Source organism: Aedes albopictus, chromosome 3 (assembly GCF_035046485.1).
Source record: "Aedes albopictus strain Foshan chromosome 3, AalbF5, whole genome shotgun sequence".
NCBI lineage: Eukaryota > Metazoa > Arthropoda > Insecta > Diptera > Culicidae > Aedes > Aedes albopictus.
In genome coordinates, this window is record NC_085138.1 from 400,316,372 (window position 1) to 400,334,394 (window position 18,023).

At 40.2% G+C, this 18,023-nt stretch overlaps 1 protein-coding gene across 5 annotated transcripts in view; it reads left to right on the top strand.

The window, feature by feature from the left end:
• LOC109408342 (transcription factor AP-2-epsilon) overlaps positions 1 to 18,023 on the top strand; it is a 254,560-nt gene that overhangs the window by 104,236 nt on the left and 132,301 nt on the right. The window contains exon 1 of one of the 5 annotated variants that reach the window (XM_062856071.1): positions 4,118 to 6,571. The exons of the other annotated variants lie outside the window; for them this stretch is intronic. Coding sequence (XP_062712055.1) covers positions 6,101 to 6,571 — 471 coding nt within the window. The 5' untranslated portion in view covers positions 4,118 to 6,100. Of the gene's footprint in view, positions 1 to 4,117; positions 6,572 to 18,023 lie in introns of those variants that run through there. 5 annotated transcript variants of the gene reach the window in all.

Consider the following 18,023-nt stretch of genomic DNA (forward strand, 5'->3'; position numbering starts at 1 on the left):
TTCGAAAACAAGTTTTATAGATTTTTTACGAAAAACGGTCATTTTTCAAAAACCTTCTTGCCGGAACCTCTAAATGTTTTTTCAGAAAATCGAATTGTTCTACAATATGCATTTCTTTCATTTTAGGAATGAGCACATGTTTATCATTTTTTTGTGAAACAGCCTACTGCAAGTCTCTCAATAGTTTTGCGAGTCGAAATTTGAAACTAAGGAGTGGATGAATCCTTCAAAATACTGCAATGCAGTGAATTGTATGAGTACCCTTCTTCAAAATGATCGGGAAAGGCAAAATTTTCACTTTTCAATAAATTGTTTAATAGTTGTAACTTTTCGAAAAGTGTATTAAAAAAAATCTATACTGTTAAGTTGATCAAATAGTTGTGTATCAATGGCCCAATTTTGGGAAAGATCGGGCTATTCTACATGAAGCAAGAAAGATTCTAAAAAAAGTCATAATTATCCGATAGCCAGTTTTGAATTGTTATATCTCCGGATTTAATCAACCAAATACAATAAAATTTTGAGTATTCATGACTTATATGATAAACTTTGAAAAACTTTTGACATATCCTAAAATGTTTAACACGGAAGAATATTATAGCGTTTAGATTATTTTTCTGAAGCAACACCAAATTATCGAAAATTTCAACATCGCTTCAAAATTCGAGATGGTAATTATAGATTATTTGAATTACCTCTAAACTGACTTCAATATAAATATGTTTTGAAAGTACAAGTACGAAAGTACGTAAAACCCGTCAGTAAATTGAAAAATTAATGGGAAGCATATTAAAGTTGGACCAATTTTCTAAAATATCCTAAATTAAATGAAATCGCTGTAACTTTCTTTCTTATTAATAATTTCAAGACATTTTTTTTCAAAGCTCATTATACTGCCATTCTACGCATAATTGTCCCATGTTATATGATATCCCCATATAACATGGGACAATTAGGCGTAGAACGCCAATATATGAGTCATAAACGCTTAAAATTTCATTGCAATCGGTTTATTGAAATCGGAGATATAACAGTTCAAAGTTGGCAATCGGATAATTATGACTTTTTCTAGAATCTTTCTTTCAGAATAGCCCGATTTTTCCTAAAATAGGACCATTGATACACAACTAGTTGATCAACTTACAGTAAATTTTTTAGATTTTTTATGCACTTTTCGAAAAGTTACAGCTATTTGACCATTTTTTGAAATGTGAAGATTTTGCCTGTCCTGATCATTTTGTCTATCCTCTGTATTTTAAGCACCGATTGTTTCTGTTCTTTTTGTTATAACTCCTAACAAATATACAAAAATAATTTAAAAAAAGCAAAACAAAATGCGCTTTTTAGCCTTGTTTTTGATAGGATGAAAATGGGATCAGTTTACTTAAGATGGGTTCCTTTGCCCTATTTTTCTAGGCATTTATGTAAGGTACACCGGGGCAAGATGAAACAGAGGGTTGACGTGATGTTTTCTAATGATGATAAACAGTTCGATCGCCGTAACACATAGTTTTTGATTCAAACAACCTTTTAGTAAAGGATAAATTTCCAAATTGTATTGAAATCTATTTCAAAACTCCGTGTTTCATCTTGCCCCACCCGTTTCAACTTGCCCCGGTGTACCTTAAATATAAATACTAAACCATGTTGTATAGTAAATTCAAGTATTCCTGAAAAATATTTTTTTCAAATTTAAGTTTCTAATCATAGTTTTTCCTAGAGCATTTTTCGTGAATTTAAACCTATGCTAGTCTTTTATTCTTTCCAAGAGAAGTTTTGTTTTCAAGCAAGCTACAATGGAATACCACCAAATGCATGGCCAAAAATGTTAAACAGTACTGTATAAATCTCTCACAATTCCATCAAATTTCAACGAAATTTTTCCTATAGATACATTTTAACCTTCTTCCCCCACTTCTGCTGGTATATTGCGATGACTTCGGGAGCCCAGCCTTGGCTGGTTGGTGCGAATATATTCAGCACAGTTCCACGACGACACAGCGCAAAATTCGTGAAAACGAGGGAAAGGGTGGACTTGGCGGCTTGTGTGAATTTATGAATGAAAATTATTGCAAATATTGTGACGATCGATGCTACAAAGTAGCATTGATATAGAATTGGTTTGGTCGTAGGACTGCTGGCTCGCTGTGGTGGGATATCGTTCGACTGGGAAGGGGGTTCGTCGCTGCATGCTGGGTCAAGTCGCTCGGCTCGGATCGGGTTTCACGTGTGAATGCGTTTTGGAATCGTGATTCGGTTTGCGACTTTTTTGTGCATGTACCGAGGTGTGGTAATAGGGCTACAGATTTTACGGTTTTCAACGGGATACAATGTGCCACTTTGTTATAATTGAAACAAATGAAACAAAGGTAATAACTCATAAGTACTGCCATTCGTTTATGCAATACAACCAATACGGTTAACCCAAAACAGCAACATCTGCTTCATTATTCAACTAAAATAGCAAATTTTTCACCAAATAACCAAATACAATTTAATCGCAGCTTCTCTCCCAATCATCCGCTCCAATCTCCCCTGCGCAATTATACACATTTGCGCAAATTAAGTGCGATACGTTGGACTTACCACACCTCCTTTCCATCTAAAGAGCTTACGGTAACTCGGCTTCCAAGAGATTCGCTTCAGTTTTTGTCATTCTGTGCTATCTTCACCGGAATAACACACTTCAATACCAGCGAAAAAAAACCCTGCCATTTCCCTTCTTGGCAGTCGAACTCGCGGTCCAAAGCTAGAAGCTAGTTTTGGCGGCGAATGAAGCCACCAGCAGCGCAACTTGGATCGCGCCAACTGGCCACAGCACAGCAGCCAGCACCAGCGCATGTGTGTCATTTCGTGAATAAAAAACTATTTTATTGAAGTTTAAACAGATAAAGAGCGTCGCCTTTTTTGTTGGGGGCTTCCTTTCGCTGGGTGCGCGAATGTGTGGCAGCCACAGCTGCTGCCGTTGCGTTGGGCGAAGTGGTCAACCTTTCCGCAATTGGGTTTGGAGATTATGCGACTGTACGGGGATTTCTGCCTACGGTAATGGTGGCATTAGTAAATTCCAAGCAAAATGAGAGTGGAACAAACATCGTCATTGCCGAATAAGGTTGCTTATACCTGGATCAATTTTGTTGCACTGAATTCGCACAGCGATGTGTTCAAAATTTAAAATAAGCTAGAAATAAATGAAATCGGCAGGACAACATCATCCTAGTACAGTCCCAGAGTGAACCCGTCCAATGCATCCAGTAGAATTTTTCTCAATAATTAAGTAAAACTTTTCCTACGGATTCAGTGAAATCAATCCCATGGATTCAGTGGAATCCGTCTCACGGATTCAGTGGAGTCCGTCCCACGGATTCAGTGGAGTCCTTCCCACGGATTCAGTGGAATCTGTCCCACGGATTCAGTGGAATCCGTCCCACGGATTCAGTGGAATCCGTCCCACGGATTCAGTGGAATCCGTCCCACGGATTCAGAGGAATCTGTTCCAGGGATTCAATGGAATCCGTCCAACTGATTCAATGTAATCGGTCCCACGGAATCAATGGAATTTGTCCCACGGATTCAATGGGATCGGTCCCACGGATTCAATGGGATCGGTCCCACTGATTCAATGGAATCGGTCCCACGGATTCAATGGAGTCCGTCTCACGGATTCAATGAAATCCGTCCCACGGATACAATGGAATCCGTCGCACGGGTTCCGTAGGATCAGTCGCTCGGATTCAATAGAATCCGTCCCACGGAATCAGTAGAATCCGTCACACGGATTCAGTAGAATCCGTCCCACGGATTCAGTAGAATCTGTCCCACGGATTCAGTAGAATTCGTCCCACGGATTCAGTAGAATCCGTCCCACGGATTCAGTAGAATCCGTCCCACGGATTCAGTAGAATCCGTCCCACGGATTCAGTGAAATCCGTCCCACGGATTCAGTAAAATCCGTCCCACGGATTCAGTAAAATCCGTCGCACGGATTCAGTAGAATCCGTCCCACGGATTCAGTAGAATCCATCCCACGGATTCAGTAGAATCCGTCCCACGGATTCAGTAGAATCCGTCCCACGGATTCAGTAGAATCTGTCCCACGGATTCAGTAGAATTCGTCCCACGGATTCAGTAGAATCCGTCCCACGGATTCAGTCTAGGATTCAGTAGAATCCGTCCCACAAATTCAGTAGAATCCGTCCCACGGATTCAATAGAATCTGTTCCTCGCATTCAGTAGAACTCGTCCCGCGGATTCAGTAGAATCCATCGCACGGGTTCAGTAGAATCTGTCCCATAAATTCAGTAGGTTTCGTCCCACGGATTCAGTAGAATTCATCCCACGAGTTCAATATAATCCGTCTCACAGGTTCAACAGTATCGGTCCCACGGATTCAGTAAAATCTATCCAGCGAATTCAGTAGAATCCGTCCCAAAATTTGTCATAAGGATCCAGTGTAATCCATCTCAGACAATCATTAGATTTATTCGATTTGTGTATTAAATTCCATTGTAGAGTCCAGATTAAATAGATAGTATTATGGAGAACAGCGTCTCAAAAAATCTAATAATCACCTTAGTATTCATACCCATATGAACTAAAAATCCAGTTGTCGCTACGATTTTATTTTAAAGGCAACAGTATTTCCTATGAACCTCCATACCGAGGACCATTCCCATTCCGGACCCTTTCTCCGAATGTTATCTTAACACGAATTTCACGCTTCACTTATTCGACATGAATTGATTTCGGACCCGCACTCGAGAATCTCAAGTGTCCTCTTGGAAAGTAGACTGTATGTAGGTACACACCAACCCCATTGACCTGCGCGCGGCCTCGCGCTCGTGGCCGAAAACCTGATCGCGCGCGCACGTACAGACAGACCCACGATATCAAATTGTATTCAAACAAGCTTTGCATTTGATCCGGATCCAAACTCTTTGACCCACATCGCTGAATACTTTCCGCGCGTCCTCGCATGCACCACACTCACCCCCTCGAGATGCAGTTTCCTTTGTCGTCAAGGACCTTACACAACGATCACAGCCGATCGCTCCGCTGGGCGCAATTTGTCACCCGAACCGCAAGCATCGATCAAAGCACGACGACGACGACGACGCCTTCATTCGGTTGTCTGCTGAGCTGCGGTTTCTCATGAAGGGGGTCCGCAAAGTTCGAGGTGGAAAAAAGCAAAACAAAACCGATGATTAAAAGTCGCGTGTCTTGACGGGTGGTGGCTGGAAAGACCCCAAGATCGGACTCTCTGGACTCCCCGGTCCGGGCGTGCTCTCTTTCTCCGTGCACCGGGAGAAATGTGCGCGATCCTCGACGGACTCTCTCACGCTCACAGCACAGCGGAGAGTCTCGAGCGGCCGCACTGCACCTGTGAAGCAATCCAAAGAATCGAAAAACTCGGTTTTTTGTTATGGCATTGAGAGGACCTCGACGGGGTCCCGATCGACCGACGATAACCACGACGACGGACGGAGAGAAGAACTTGTGCGCTGCGTGGATGTAGTGGACAACGATAAAAACATAAACATAGCTAGAGGCCATTATTAGCGACCCAGCGGTGTGTAGTTTACATGTGATACTCCGATCGTACGCATCGCGTCGTCCGTCGCGGGGCCCCGAATTCGCGTGTGCCATCCAACCGTTTTCTTCCGTTTCGATTATTTTTTTTCTGTTGTCGGTTGATCGCTCGTGTAAACACGACCCGTTCGTCCGTTTTGTGTTATTTAGTGATAGTTTTTAGCTTTGAAGTTGTGTAGCCACAGCGATCGTGACATTTCCCCCTGGAAGAATCTGGGTGCGTGCCATTCATAGCTGTGCGGTGCATTTTTACGACCTCCGAAACGATTTATCATTTCCGAAGACATGCCACGGCGGGACCCAGCAGTGATCGCGGGACGTCCAGTGCTGTTGTAAGACAAGTGATCTCCCGCTCAGTGAAGATTTGTGGCGAACTGTTGATTGACGATCGTCCGGTTTGTACGCGGTCGCCGCCGGTTGACACGATCGCCGCAACACGTGTAACGCTCTCCCGCTCAAGAAGCGTTGAGATTAGTGAAGTTTTGATAGTGCTACCTACGTGAACTCCAGAAAGATGAAGTCCCACGAACTTGCGGCTGAGCTTGGTCCGGCTCAGATAACCGATCTTCGGCACCACTCGTTGAACGAGATCCTCAAGAGTAACATGGAGATTATGAAACCACTAAATCATCATCACCATCATCACCTGCACCATCTGGATCCGCATCACTTCGGCGGCGGAGGAGGTCATCATCACCACCAGCTGGGTGGTGGACCGATGGATCTGAACTCCGTAGTGGTAGGGAACCACCAGCTGATGGCCGGCGGCGTCGGCGGCGGCAGTGATAGCAACAACAACAGCACCACCATCAGCTCCAGAAATGACACCAACAACAATCTGGCGTCGATGACGGCCGCCGCCGCCGGTCGATCCAGCAGCGGTAGCGGTGGTGGTAATTCAAATAACGACTGTGACGATGACCTGAGCAAAAATCAATTGATTTTGATTGATGATGAGCGCAGTTCTATCCACGACGATGACGATGTAAGTTTGAGCTTTTATTCGGCGGGGGGATGAATTTGGCCCCCTTTATTTCTTAATTTCGATAAACTGCCTCGGGTTGGCGTCGACGCGTCGTCGGATTGCGGGGTGGAGCTACGATCCACGGGACAGGGTCGGGTTCAGGAGGGTTCGTAGCAGGATCGAAAGTGTTGAGTAGCAGTAGAAGCTTCGTGTGCGTATTAGGTTACACTAACTTTCTCAGCTTATAGTGCTGAAAAATTTCAATTTGTCATAGTACCTAAACAGTATAAGTTATTGTAAATATAAATGGTTGCATCGGTTTAAAGGAGAACACCTGACAATATAGTAAACTATGCATGAAAAAGTTACGGAATGGTGTTACAACGTATCTGAAATTTCTGATGGTTAATGCTAAGTTGATTTGTATTCTGTATTCGGAAACTCTCAAAAAATGACCACGTGGTTTATGGACAGCCCCTTCCCATCATTTATTACAGGTTGTGTTATTTTGTTACAATGATTTTCGTAACAACGGTTGTTATAAAACATGTAGGCCAACTAACGGCCTACAAAAAAAATCTGACAAAACTCGTTCCAATCAAATCAAAAATATAACAAGTTGAGATATAATCATAACAAGATTATATCAAATTTTGTTAGACTAAACTTGTGAAATCATAACAAAATTATAACAAGTTATATATTAAAGAACAAATTTGTTACAAGTTTTGTTTCAAATCTCTTGGCTCGAGTGACCAAAATAACATAAATTTTCAATCTTTTTCGCGACAACTCAAAAAGTCTGAAATATTTTTGTTACAAAAAATATAACAAAGATTGCAACAAAAGTGTAACGAAATTATGTTAGTGGCAATTATATTATAATGCATAATATAACAAATGTTGTTATACATCTGTTGAAACGAATGAAACAAGTTTCGTTATAATTTTGTTACTTAAATAATAACAAATGTTAATATAATTTTGTTATGGATATTCACATGGAAATATCCTTACAACAGAGTTATATCAACTATTGTTATTTCTAACAACAGTTGTTATAATTTTGTTATAATCTTGTTATGTGCTTCTGGTCGAGTAGTATACACACTGAAGTACTGCTAATCTGCTTTTATTTTTTGTGATCTGTTCAAGACGTCAAATTTTTATCAAATTGTGGAGCAAACCCGGAAGGTTAGAGCACATGACCATCACACCAAGGACCTGAGATTGAAAATCACTTCCGACAAACTCACAAAATGTTTTTCGCTTCGGAAGAGATATGGGTCTCGGGATGAACAAGCGTGGCGTTAACCTTCCACTAATGCACTACGCTGATGCTGTATACAACAAGCGATATTTTTTCAACGTATTTTAAAAAATACAACAGCGACTATTGAAAGGTTAATAGAGATAAAAAAGAGCCAATAACTATGTGCACTGATTTTTTTTTGAGACATGGCACGTTCAATGCTTCCAGTGAACTATTCACTCTCTGATAGAAGCCCGACACTAGACAACTGACTAGCATGCCGAAAACTTTTTTTGACAGCAGCGGCGGGAATTGAAGCCGCACACCTCAGCATGATGCTACTAAATGCTTGGTGGTACTAGTCGCACGATCCAGAAGCCACACAGTTTTTTTTTTATTTATTCAAAGAAGTTGAAATGTTTCGTTATCCAACTCAGTGCTTCCCAAAACGTGCGCCGTGAACCTTTCTAAAGTCCCTCAAAACCCCTTAAAACCTGTCAAAAGCCTCTGATACGCTGCTACGTGAGAATATAGTTTGCGGACCCCAGCACAGCGTCGGAGTTGATTGTGTATACTTTGTGTTATCTGTCATTCTCGTTCCGTCAAACATCCCAAGTAACAATCTTAATTCTCTTTGGTTTTATTTGTTTTTATGATAGTTTTATCGGAACATTGCATATTCTAGATGATCTTATCGGAGTTTCAGCTGAGCACAACTATTCTTCGTCAATATGTGGTTTTAAAAACACCTTCAAGAATACTTGAAGTTCAGTTCATAAAACCATAAACACAACAAGAACTGTTGAACTTATTTTCAGTTTTATAAGGTTCTTGTAGTTATCTTCAATCATCCGTTCTTGATCAAGAGTAACTGTTCTCGCATAAGAATAGTTTGGTACATGAAAATACAAGAAAAAACTCAAGCATCAGATTTTGATTCTCATCGATCCATTATTGCTGCCAATCAAGAACACCTACCCGGAAACCCAACCGCAACGCGGAGCAGTGCCAAGTTCCTCCGGTTGCAGCATTCGAAATGAGGTGGGTATGGTCATCTAGGACGTCGTTTCCCGTGCAATCGGGGTTCCAATCATCGATCTTCAAAATCAACAACTACTTACCTGTTGGAAGTGCTGACCGGAGGAATGAGGCACTGCACCGCATCAAGGTCAGTTATCGAAAAAGGTCTGCCTGGTTGGCAACGGTACCGGGCTGATAAATAAATTCATCGGACGAGATTCACAAAATCACCGCGGTGCGATAATTTATTGTTTGTTTACAATTTGGCGTACATGTTTTATGACGTTCTTGGCGGAGTTTGCATAAACCTATATCAAGAACGTTATAAACTTGAGTACTCTTGAGTAATACTTCTTACCCTTGCATAAGATGAAATAAATTTAAGACGTTCTTGATGGAGACCATTGAGAACGTTATAAATCCTAGTATTCTTGAGTTATGCTTTTAGCTCTGGCATGAGTTGAAAGAAATTTAAGACGATCTTATGGTGATGTTGATTAAAACCATCGATGATGGACCGACCACCGGCCTAGATTTCAATGGAAGCCATGTTGAGAAAACTCATGAGCAATGTTCGCATGACCAGGAATAATATTTTTAAATATTTTGTTAGTGCGTTATAATGGAAGCGCGTTGCAATTTATGGAAGTATCTTGCAACATATATACGATGAATTTCGCTTGGCATTTGGCATCCTTGTTACACCACGGAAATATTTCCACTTTGTGTAATAAATTAATCCCGATTACAATAATGTGTCATTTTCATTGTGTTTTTAATTTCAATTTAATTCACCAAACTTTTCTGTCGACATAAAAGCTGCATCAGCAACAACACTGACAAATTTATTATCGTTTTATCGTGCACTTGAAGAATTCTACAAGGAGAGAGCAATTCGTCTTGAGGACAACTTACCCAAGCAACACAACTTGTTACAATAATGTATATAATACATGTTTCAAACAAATGTCAATGTTTTATTCCAAATGCAGAAAACGTATTTTCGTACACCTATATCACTGAAAAAGCGCAAAAAATGGCGGCTTATAAAACATCTTTTATGTTTCTAAAGATGTTTTACAATACATTATTATAACTTAAAATTATGTATTGAGTATGTTCTCAGGAACATCGTTAATACTTGCGTGTTACTAGCATGGTAATCTTAGTTTGCCAAACGCACGCTGTGTAAATAAATATGAAACCCATTACGAGATTTTTTTAATGGCGCTAAATAATGTTCAAGCCTTATATTCCATTAGTAATTTACCACCTTGACGAATAATCCCTATGACTTAATTTCATGTGCCATCCAAAATTTATGGTGAAATAAACACATTCACTCTGCATAAATTCATTCGCTTTTCATCGGATTAGAAACAACAAGAGAAGTTTCTGTCATCTCTCTGGATTTTGCAAGATTTTGGTGCAAACATTTAAACATGCAACATGGTGGCTTCATCACACAGTGCCGTCTGGAAGTTTTGGAATGCACTTTTCAATTATGATGTTCTGATGATGTACATTTGGACAGTAGCATTTGTATTCATTAAGAATGAGGAATTTATATTGATTAATAAAATGTTTAAACTGTCCCAGAGAGTAACTATTGGGAGAAACATTTATAGACGAAAAATGGTTGTACATAAAAGTATAAATGCAGAACTTTTTAGCAGACACTGTAATTTATTAACAGGGAAAAACCAAAACATTACAAATACGTTTAAATCACATCTTTTGAACATATATATAACTTGTTTATCGAATCAACTAAAAAACATCATGGTAACGTTGTTTAAACATTCATTACCAAATCGCATCCAACGATGTATTTGGATACTTGTTTTGAACATTAGTATAACAAGTTGTGTGTGTGAGAGTCGTTGGAGAAGGGGGGCATTAGTTTCTCGCTAGCTGATTTTGTTAATTTTTGGTTGAAATTGTGTCGGAAAAATATTGTAATTTCGTGGAATTACGATCGCCGTTCTGCAGTTGATGTTTTTCACACTATATGCCCTGAGTCCATCGTTGCTTTGTGGAAATATTGGAAATAAACTGTTTGGTCGAGTGCGCCATGATCTGCCGTAATTGCTTGGATCAAGTTGATACGAAAGAGCAGCCGTTCGTTTGTTGCAATGGATTGTGTACCGATGTATACCACGCTACATGTGTCGGACTCAACAAAGAAGCTGTTGCAGCCGTTTCGCCACCTAATAGGAACAGTTTCTGGCTTTGTGATGATTGTGTTGATGAGTTTTTACGATGGAGAGAAAGGCAAGGAAAGCCAGCGGCTCGAACCCCGCAGGATAACAAATGTGTACTGCATCGTGATGTGAAAGAATTAAAAGCAAAGGTTGATGCGATAATGTCCATTGTTTCTAACAACGCCACATCTCCCTCGGACGCCGTGATGCGACATTCTACTCCAACCCTTTCACCGCAAAACGAAATCGATCCTAGAGAAGAAAACTCACACAGTGGAACATCGTTCGCGCTTGATAATTCGCAACCGAATACCGATCAGATAGGTGATAGTTTTGCGTTGGTGCTCACAAATATTGATGGGAGTGTCACAGAGAGAGACATCCAGCAAATGGTTTCGAGATGTTTGGGTGCCCCTGATGGTGAATGCGAAAATATTCGGAAGCTCGTTCCACGATGGGTCGACTGCACTACGCTGGGTTACGTTTCATTCAAAGTTTCGTTGGATAGTAGATGGAAATCTGCCGCTATGAAGTCGTCGACATGGCCAGGAAACGTCAAATTTCGAGAATTCAAGAAAAGGCAGGCTGCTTGGAAACCTGAAAATTTGTTTTAGAATTCTTAACGTGTTATGTGTAATTTGCTGTCTTTCTGTGTAAACGTAGACATATTTTGTGAACGGTTAAATTAGTGCATAGTTGTTGATTTTTAAGCCATCGATTAATTAAGAACGATTTTATTGTGCTTTTCATGACTTATTCCTGTAAACTTTTAGGTTAAGAATATTCAATTAGACTAAAATCAGTCCGTTGAATCAATGAACGAATACAAATACAAATACAAATACAATAACAAACTTTGAGAGAATAAATTGCTTTTTAATATTTCTCAGGTTTGTTCACAGTTTTTAAGATTGATTTAGCCGCCACGTAAGTACTTTAAGTGATTATAGGATGATGGGAGACCTGATATTTAAGTGAGATTCAATTATGGCTTTCTTATTTCGAGCCATTCAGGTTTAAAAGGTGTTCTACAGTCATCAAGCGTTTAAGAGAACACCTATGCGTTTACCTATTTAGCACATACGTACCCTGAACAATAACGAAATATGAAGTCCCAAGTACCAACAATCGTAAAGTATTGAATATATGGATGCTATCATAGTAAAATTGTGTTGTATTTTGAAGTACAAGAGATGTTTCATAAATAATGTTCAACTTAGTGAAAAGAAACAGTGAATTGATAAACTTGCTCATTTACGTATTTAATACGTAATAATAGCGTATTCCTAACATATTCGAGCCCAAAAGTTATAACTATGTGCTGCTGATGTTTTACATATCATCTTTATTTGAAAGAAGGTGATGATACAACATTATTGTGTAATCAACGTAAAATTGACGTTATTAAAACTTGTAGTGAGGCTGATGAGATTTTTCAGCAGCTTGTTTTTTATAAACATTATTAAAACAGGATTTCAACATAAGATGTGTACAGATACGATTGTAGTACTGCATTACAACATCTTTTTTGAAGTTTATTTTCAAAGATGTTTTCTGTGTTACTTGGGTAGGAAGTACAACAAGTTTTAAGAGAAATTTAAAAACAACTCTCCAAGAGCATCTTAGGATGGGCCTCTTTGGTCTTATGGCGGGTTTATGGTTGAGTTGATGTCGTGTTGCAGAGCAATTTTGTTTATGCATGGTTTTAAAGAACAGGTGTTGAAGAATACTTCAAAAGCATTATAAAATTAATTTTGTTACTTGGGATGTCACTGAATAGAAGTGAAAACAAAAGACCGAAGGGGGGAAAGCACCGTAGATGTAAGTTTTTTTTATGTTCTAATTTATGTTATTTTAATAAAATGGTTTTTATATAGCTTATATAGCTCCATGCTATAGCAAAGTTCAACTCAGTGTTTTACTTGCCTTGCTGAAAGAGCTGTGTCCCGTAGGCCCTGTTTTCAACATACGCCTAGGAAGGCCTTTGAAACATCCATGAAACTTTTCTGAAAGCATAAGATACCCATTACAAACACTCTGAATCAGCTTGAACCGCCATGAGACGTCTTTGAAACGCCTTGAAATACTTTCAAGGGTCCCGTGAGAGCATGTGGAGACCACTACAATCTCTTTGAAATCACTTGGAACGTCCTGAAACGCATCTGAAACCATGCTAACTCCCCCCCCCCCTTGTGTAGTTCCCTCTTGGAACCTCTTGAAACTTCCTGAAATGCTTGCAATGCCTCTGAAACCCCCTAAGACGTCCGTTCCGTGTAGCTCACCTAAGAGCCCTCAAAATCACTCTGACATCTCCTGAAAATGTCCTGAAATGCCTCAAAACGCCTTGAACCTCCTTGAAATGCCTCTGGACACCTTCTCGCTAAAACCCCCATGAAACACATTTGAAAGCAAACGAAGTCCCTCTGATACTTCCAGAAACGAATTCAAACCTCAAATAACAATGACGCTGTTATTGTTATTCAAACTTATTCAGTCAAAAATTTCAAAATCAAGCTTGAGAGTGGCTTATTCAGCTGTTGTACAGCATTAATGTGTGTTGGAACGCCTTTGAAACTCCCCTGAAGCTCAGAAAACCTGTGAGCTCCCTGAGGTCCCTCTGAAACTTTGTTGACCGCTCTCAAATGCAATTCAACAGCTCTGAAACCCCCTCTCTCTCTGCAATCCATATGAAGCTCACTTGAGAGCCTACGAAACCCCCAAAAATTCCTCTGAAACCTGCGGTAACGTCCACAATCGCATTAAACGCTATGAAGCTCAACTGAAGTTTCCTGTATTCCTCTGAAGCCTCCTAAAATGCACTGAAATGATTTAGCATGTTTTCATGAGCATCTACCTCTAGGTACGTTTGATCGCCTTCCAGGTAGCAATTGTTCTTCCTCTACACAGTCGTTGGGGAAGCGTTGCCTGTACGATAGGCAAACAGTTTCAAACAATAAATAAATCGCTTTCGCTCGTCGTACATATGTACAACAGAGATGGTTATATTTGCGGTTTAGGTGAAGATGATATAGATCGATGAGATTTGAATTACCTTATGAGAACTAAGTTGCCGTGTCATTAATTTGCTCGGTAGCTTAGTTGGTGAAGCACTTGTCTAGCGAATAAGGGTCGTGAGTTCAAATCTCACCTGAGCTGTGGATTTTTTCCCAATTTAATCAATAATTTAAAATGATGTCAGGCTAAGCACGCGGTTTGTCCTACGTTTGTCGAGCTCATCTTAGTTTTCATGAGATTTTCACAAGGATTGTAAAATACCAGTGAACAGGGTACGAAAAACGGATCACGCCGAAAAACAAACGCTTTGTTCTAAGCGGTGCATGTTGGTAACAAAGGCGCTCCGTAACAAACGCATGTCAGGCGATGAGAGCAACAAAGCAAACATCGCTTGCCGTGCGTGTAACGATATTCCGGCTTTTCTGCTGAAATTTTTTACCCACATCATCGAATTTATAAGCATTTGGACGAGTTAAGACTCTTGCAAACCTTAGAATCGAGTTTCACTTGTAAAACAATGCGAACATCACGATGTGAATAGAACGAGACAAATATTCCTACCGTTTTTGTTGTGAACAAACTCGGGAGCGATTTTGTCATTATCTGCTAACGAAAAAACAAAGCGTTGTTGCCGTGCCTTCTTTGTTGCCTATTTTTCGCTTGCGGGGGCAAATTCTGCGTACACTGCCAGTGAATCAAAGTCAACCATCGCGCAACAATAACGACAATGTCGCAACCTGAATTTGTTGCGACATTCTACCCAATGCGACATAGGTTTGTGCAAACTTGAACAGAATAGGACAGAGATCGTGCACCACGAGTTTACAGATTTTTAAGCCTTGCATTGTGATTTTCGAGCGGTAACTTCAAGTCGGTAAACACTGCAACGCTGCTCAAGATGTATCATCAAAAAGTTTCGATTTTGGATTAGTAATAATTGATTAGTCACGAGTTGAAAAGTACGCAACAAATTCAGCTTCCGTTTTGTCTGCAACAAAAAATTCAAGATCATGTCATTATCTGTTACCAGTTGGGTTAAGAAGTAATCGCCGCGTCTTCTTTGTCTCTTGTTTTGTGCCTCTTTTGTCTGACAATTCTCTTCACTGTAAAATACACGTGAAATGTTTAAAAAACAAATGTTGAAAATTTTGTCTATTAATTCAACTTGAGCTTCCTGTCAGAAGTCCTTTTGAAATCCATTTAGGAAGTTAGTAACATATTGCTATGGGAATACTTCTGGGATGTTCCCGTGCTTTTCACCTGCAATAGGAGGCAATCAGTGAAGTACCAGATTGAAAGTAGTGAGCTGGATTTTTGTATGGTGAGATGTTCAATTCTCCATTTTTGCAATGAATTGGTGCAAACAGCGTGGGTTATAGGATTTCTTGGCTAATTTGATGCTGTTTGAGCAAAAGTTTGGGTAACTTTGTTGTTGTATTATTTATTTCATGCAACTTCAACAACACAGTTACCCAAACTTTTGCTCAAACAGCATCGAATTAGTCAAGAAATCATAATACCCACGCTGTTTGAACCATTTCATTGCAGAAATGGAGAATTGAACATCTCACCATACAAAAATCCAGCTCACTACTTTCAATCTAGTACTTCACTGATTGCCTCCTATTCATAGAACACTATAAAAGTTCTCCACCGATGTCACCAGATTCCGTAATACTCAATATTTGATTAAAAAAATAAAATTAAATCAATATTCAGGAGTATTTTATCCAGGGTTTTCTAATAATCACAGTCAAATTTCATCATCCAACCACTTTTATAGTCGGAAAACTTTCTCAGTAATTAGGAGTAGCTCTATAAAAAAAAACAAAAAAAATCCACATACATACACTCCCGATCAAAAGATTGGGGTCACCATCCTAAAAATATAATATATTCTGTCCCATATCTCCTCCTCCGAACGCGTTCAACAGAATGCTTAGAATTCATCCAACACATATTTTAAAACCCCTTCAACAGATCCATAATATACCATCTAACAGCTTCGCTGAAATTCAGCGTAAGGATTTATTGAAATTCAACTAATAAATTCGTCAGTAATTTGCCGTCAGTTTTTTTTTTGGTATGCAGTTACCAACGAGCGAATGCACCAAAATTCATTCTATGAATTCATTTTACGATGAGCTCGTACGGTTTTGATTTTACTACAATACGGCCTGTGAATTCACCAGCAGCAGTCATACGTATGCTCCAGACTTATGAATTCACAAGTATTCACAATTCATTCCTATGAATTCACCACAGCTCATATTACAGTTTCACCAGAATCCATCATACGGATTCATAAGAATCCGTTCTACGACCTCAGCAGTGTTTGCCTAGCAAATTCGCCAGAATCTAATCCCTTAGATTCTTTAAACCGCCCCTGCCTTCTTCGCCATGCTCAATTTTCTCGATCGGATCGATCCCGATTGCGATTCGATCGGCCAAAAGCATTCAAAAATATTTCAAATTTTCTAATCAGCACGGTTACTGGATCGCCTCTGACTATCTGACGGACTGTGCTAGTGCTGCGCTGTGCTTCTGCACCCATACAAAGAGTCCTACGACAACGGGGAGGATTTTTAATTTACGCAACCCAGTCGTCGCGTCGTTGGGACTTGGGAGAGTGAGCCATCGCCGCAACGGCTCTCCCTATCGTATCGCGTCGAGGAGCATACCCGAATCTTGCAAGTAATCCGAGGTACGTCAATCATTCAAGATTACTGAATTAATTATTCTGTGCTACCTTCCCTATCTTACTCTTTGAAGTCGAAAGGGAATTGAGGAGAGGGGGCTTTCGTTCGCGTTCCAATGAAGCTGGAACTAATCAAGAGCTTTTTGGCGCTGACTACTGCTGAAATGAATATGCGTGTGTGCAGTGCAGTAGTTATAATGAAGAATGGTAGCTGACAGTTGAAAATCAGGGCTTTCGATCATTCAAACGAATGCTCCTGATGAAAAAAGTTGATCGAGAGGGAATGGATGTTATTATTTGATACAGTGTTGCAGAAAGAATCTACTGGGTGTCGCATGTAATGCTTCTATTTTTTCCAAGAAACACTTTCGATTGGTGGCTTCAATCAGACTTTTTGAGCTTCATTCTTGCGTAAGCTTACTGACTACAGTTTTTAGATATTTTCCTCAAACTGTAGTGTTCCGTATTGTAAGCGACATTTTGTTTCCATTGATTGTTTTTTTACTTTAACAGATAAACAAAAAAGTATTAAGCCGCGATACGATTTATTGGATATCGATCTCAAATACTGCATCTATGCCTGAAAGATATTTTTGACGGATCCTTAGTTGAACGGATGAATTAGTTTTCGACGGAGGTAGAACTGATTGGTGATTTTATCTCAATCATAAGCTTTCGTGGCTGTCGAAATTCACAGAATCTAGACCGGAAAGCATATCCCCACTCATCCACCTTTTCTTCAGTCACCCTCTCGAATCCCTGCGCAGAAGAACAACCGAAACGCCGTGTGAATGAGCTCTGTTATTATAAGCAGACTGCCTGTGCGACGATTTATGTCAAAAAATTCACCGGTGTGAAACATATTCTTCCTCTCATAAACACACCCCCATTCCTCACCAACCACATCCTCGTTCAACATCACTATCGCGAACCCACAGAGAGAGGTAACCGGCCGGCTCCATAAATTCACCCCTCCACCGCACTCTCCTGTCCCTGTCGCACTTGATCTCAGACGCGGTCAAAGCGCACGCGTTCATCGGACTCGATTACGACGACGGCGACGATGACATCGGCTTGTGATCGCGCTGCGATCGCTGGCGATCGTAGTCCTCCGTCGCGTCGTTGTCGTCGTTGTCGTCGGCAACAGCGAATTATTTTAATTCGCTTAGTTCGAACGAGAGACTCCGGGGCGCTTCGCGCTCCGTGTGAGAATTGGGTCTTTCTTGTGGGCCAAAATGAAACTACTTTTTTCACAGTCGGTCAGACGGCGGATATCCGAGAAAG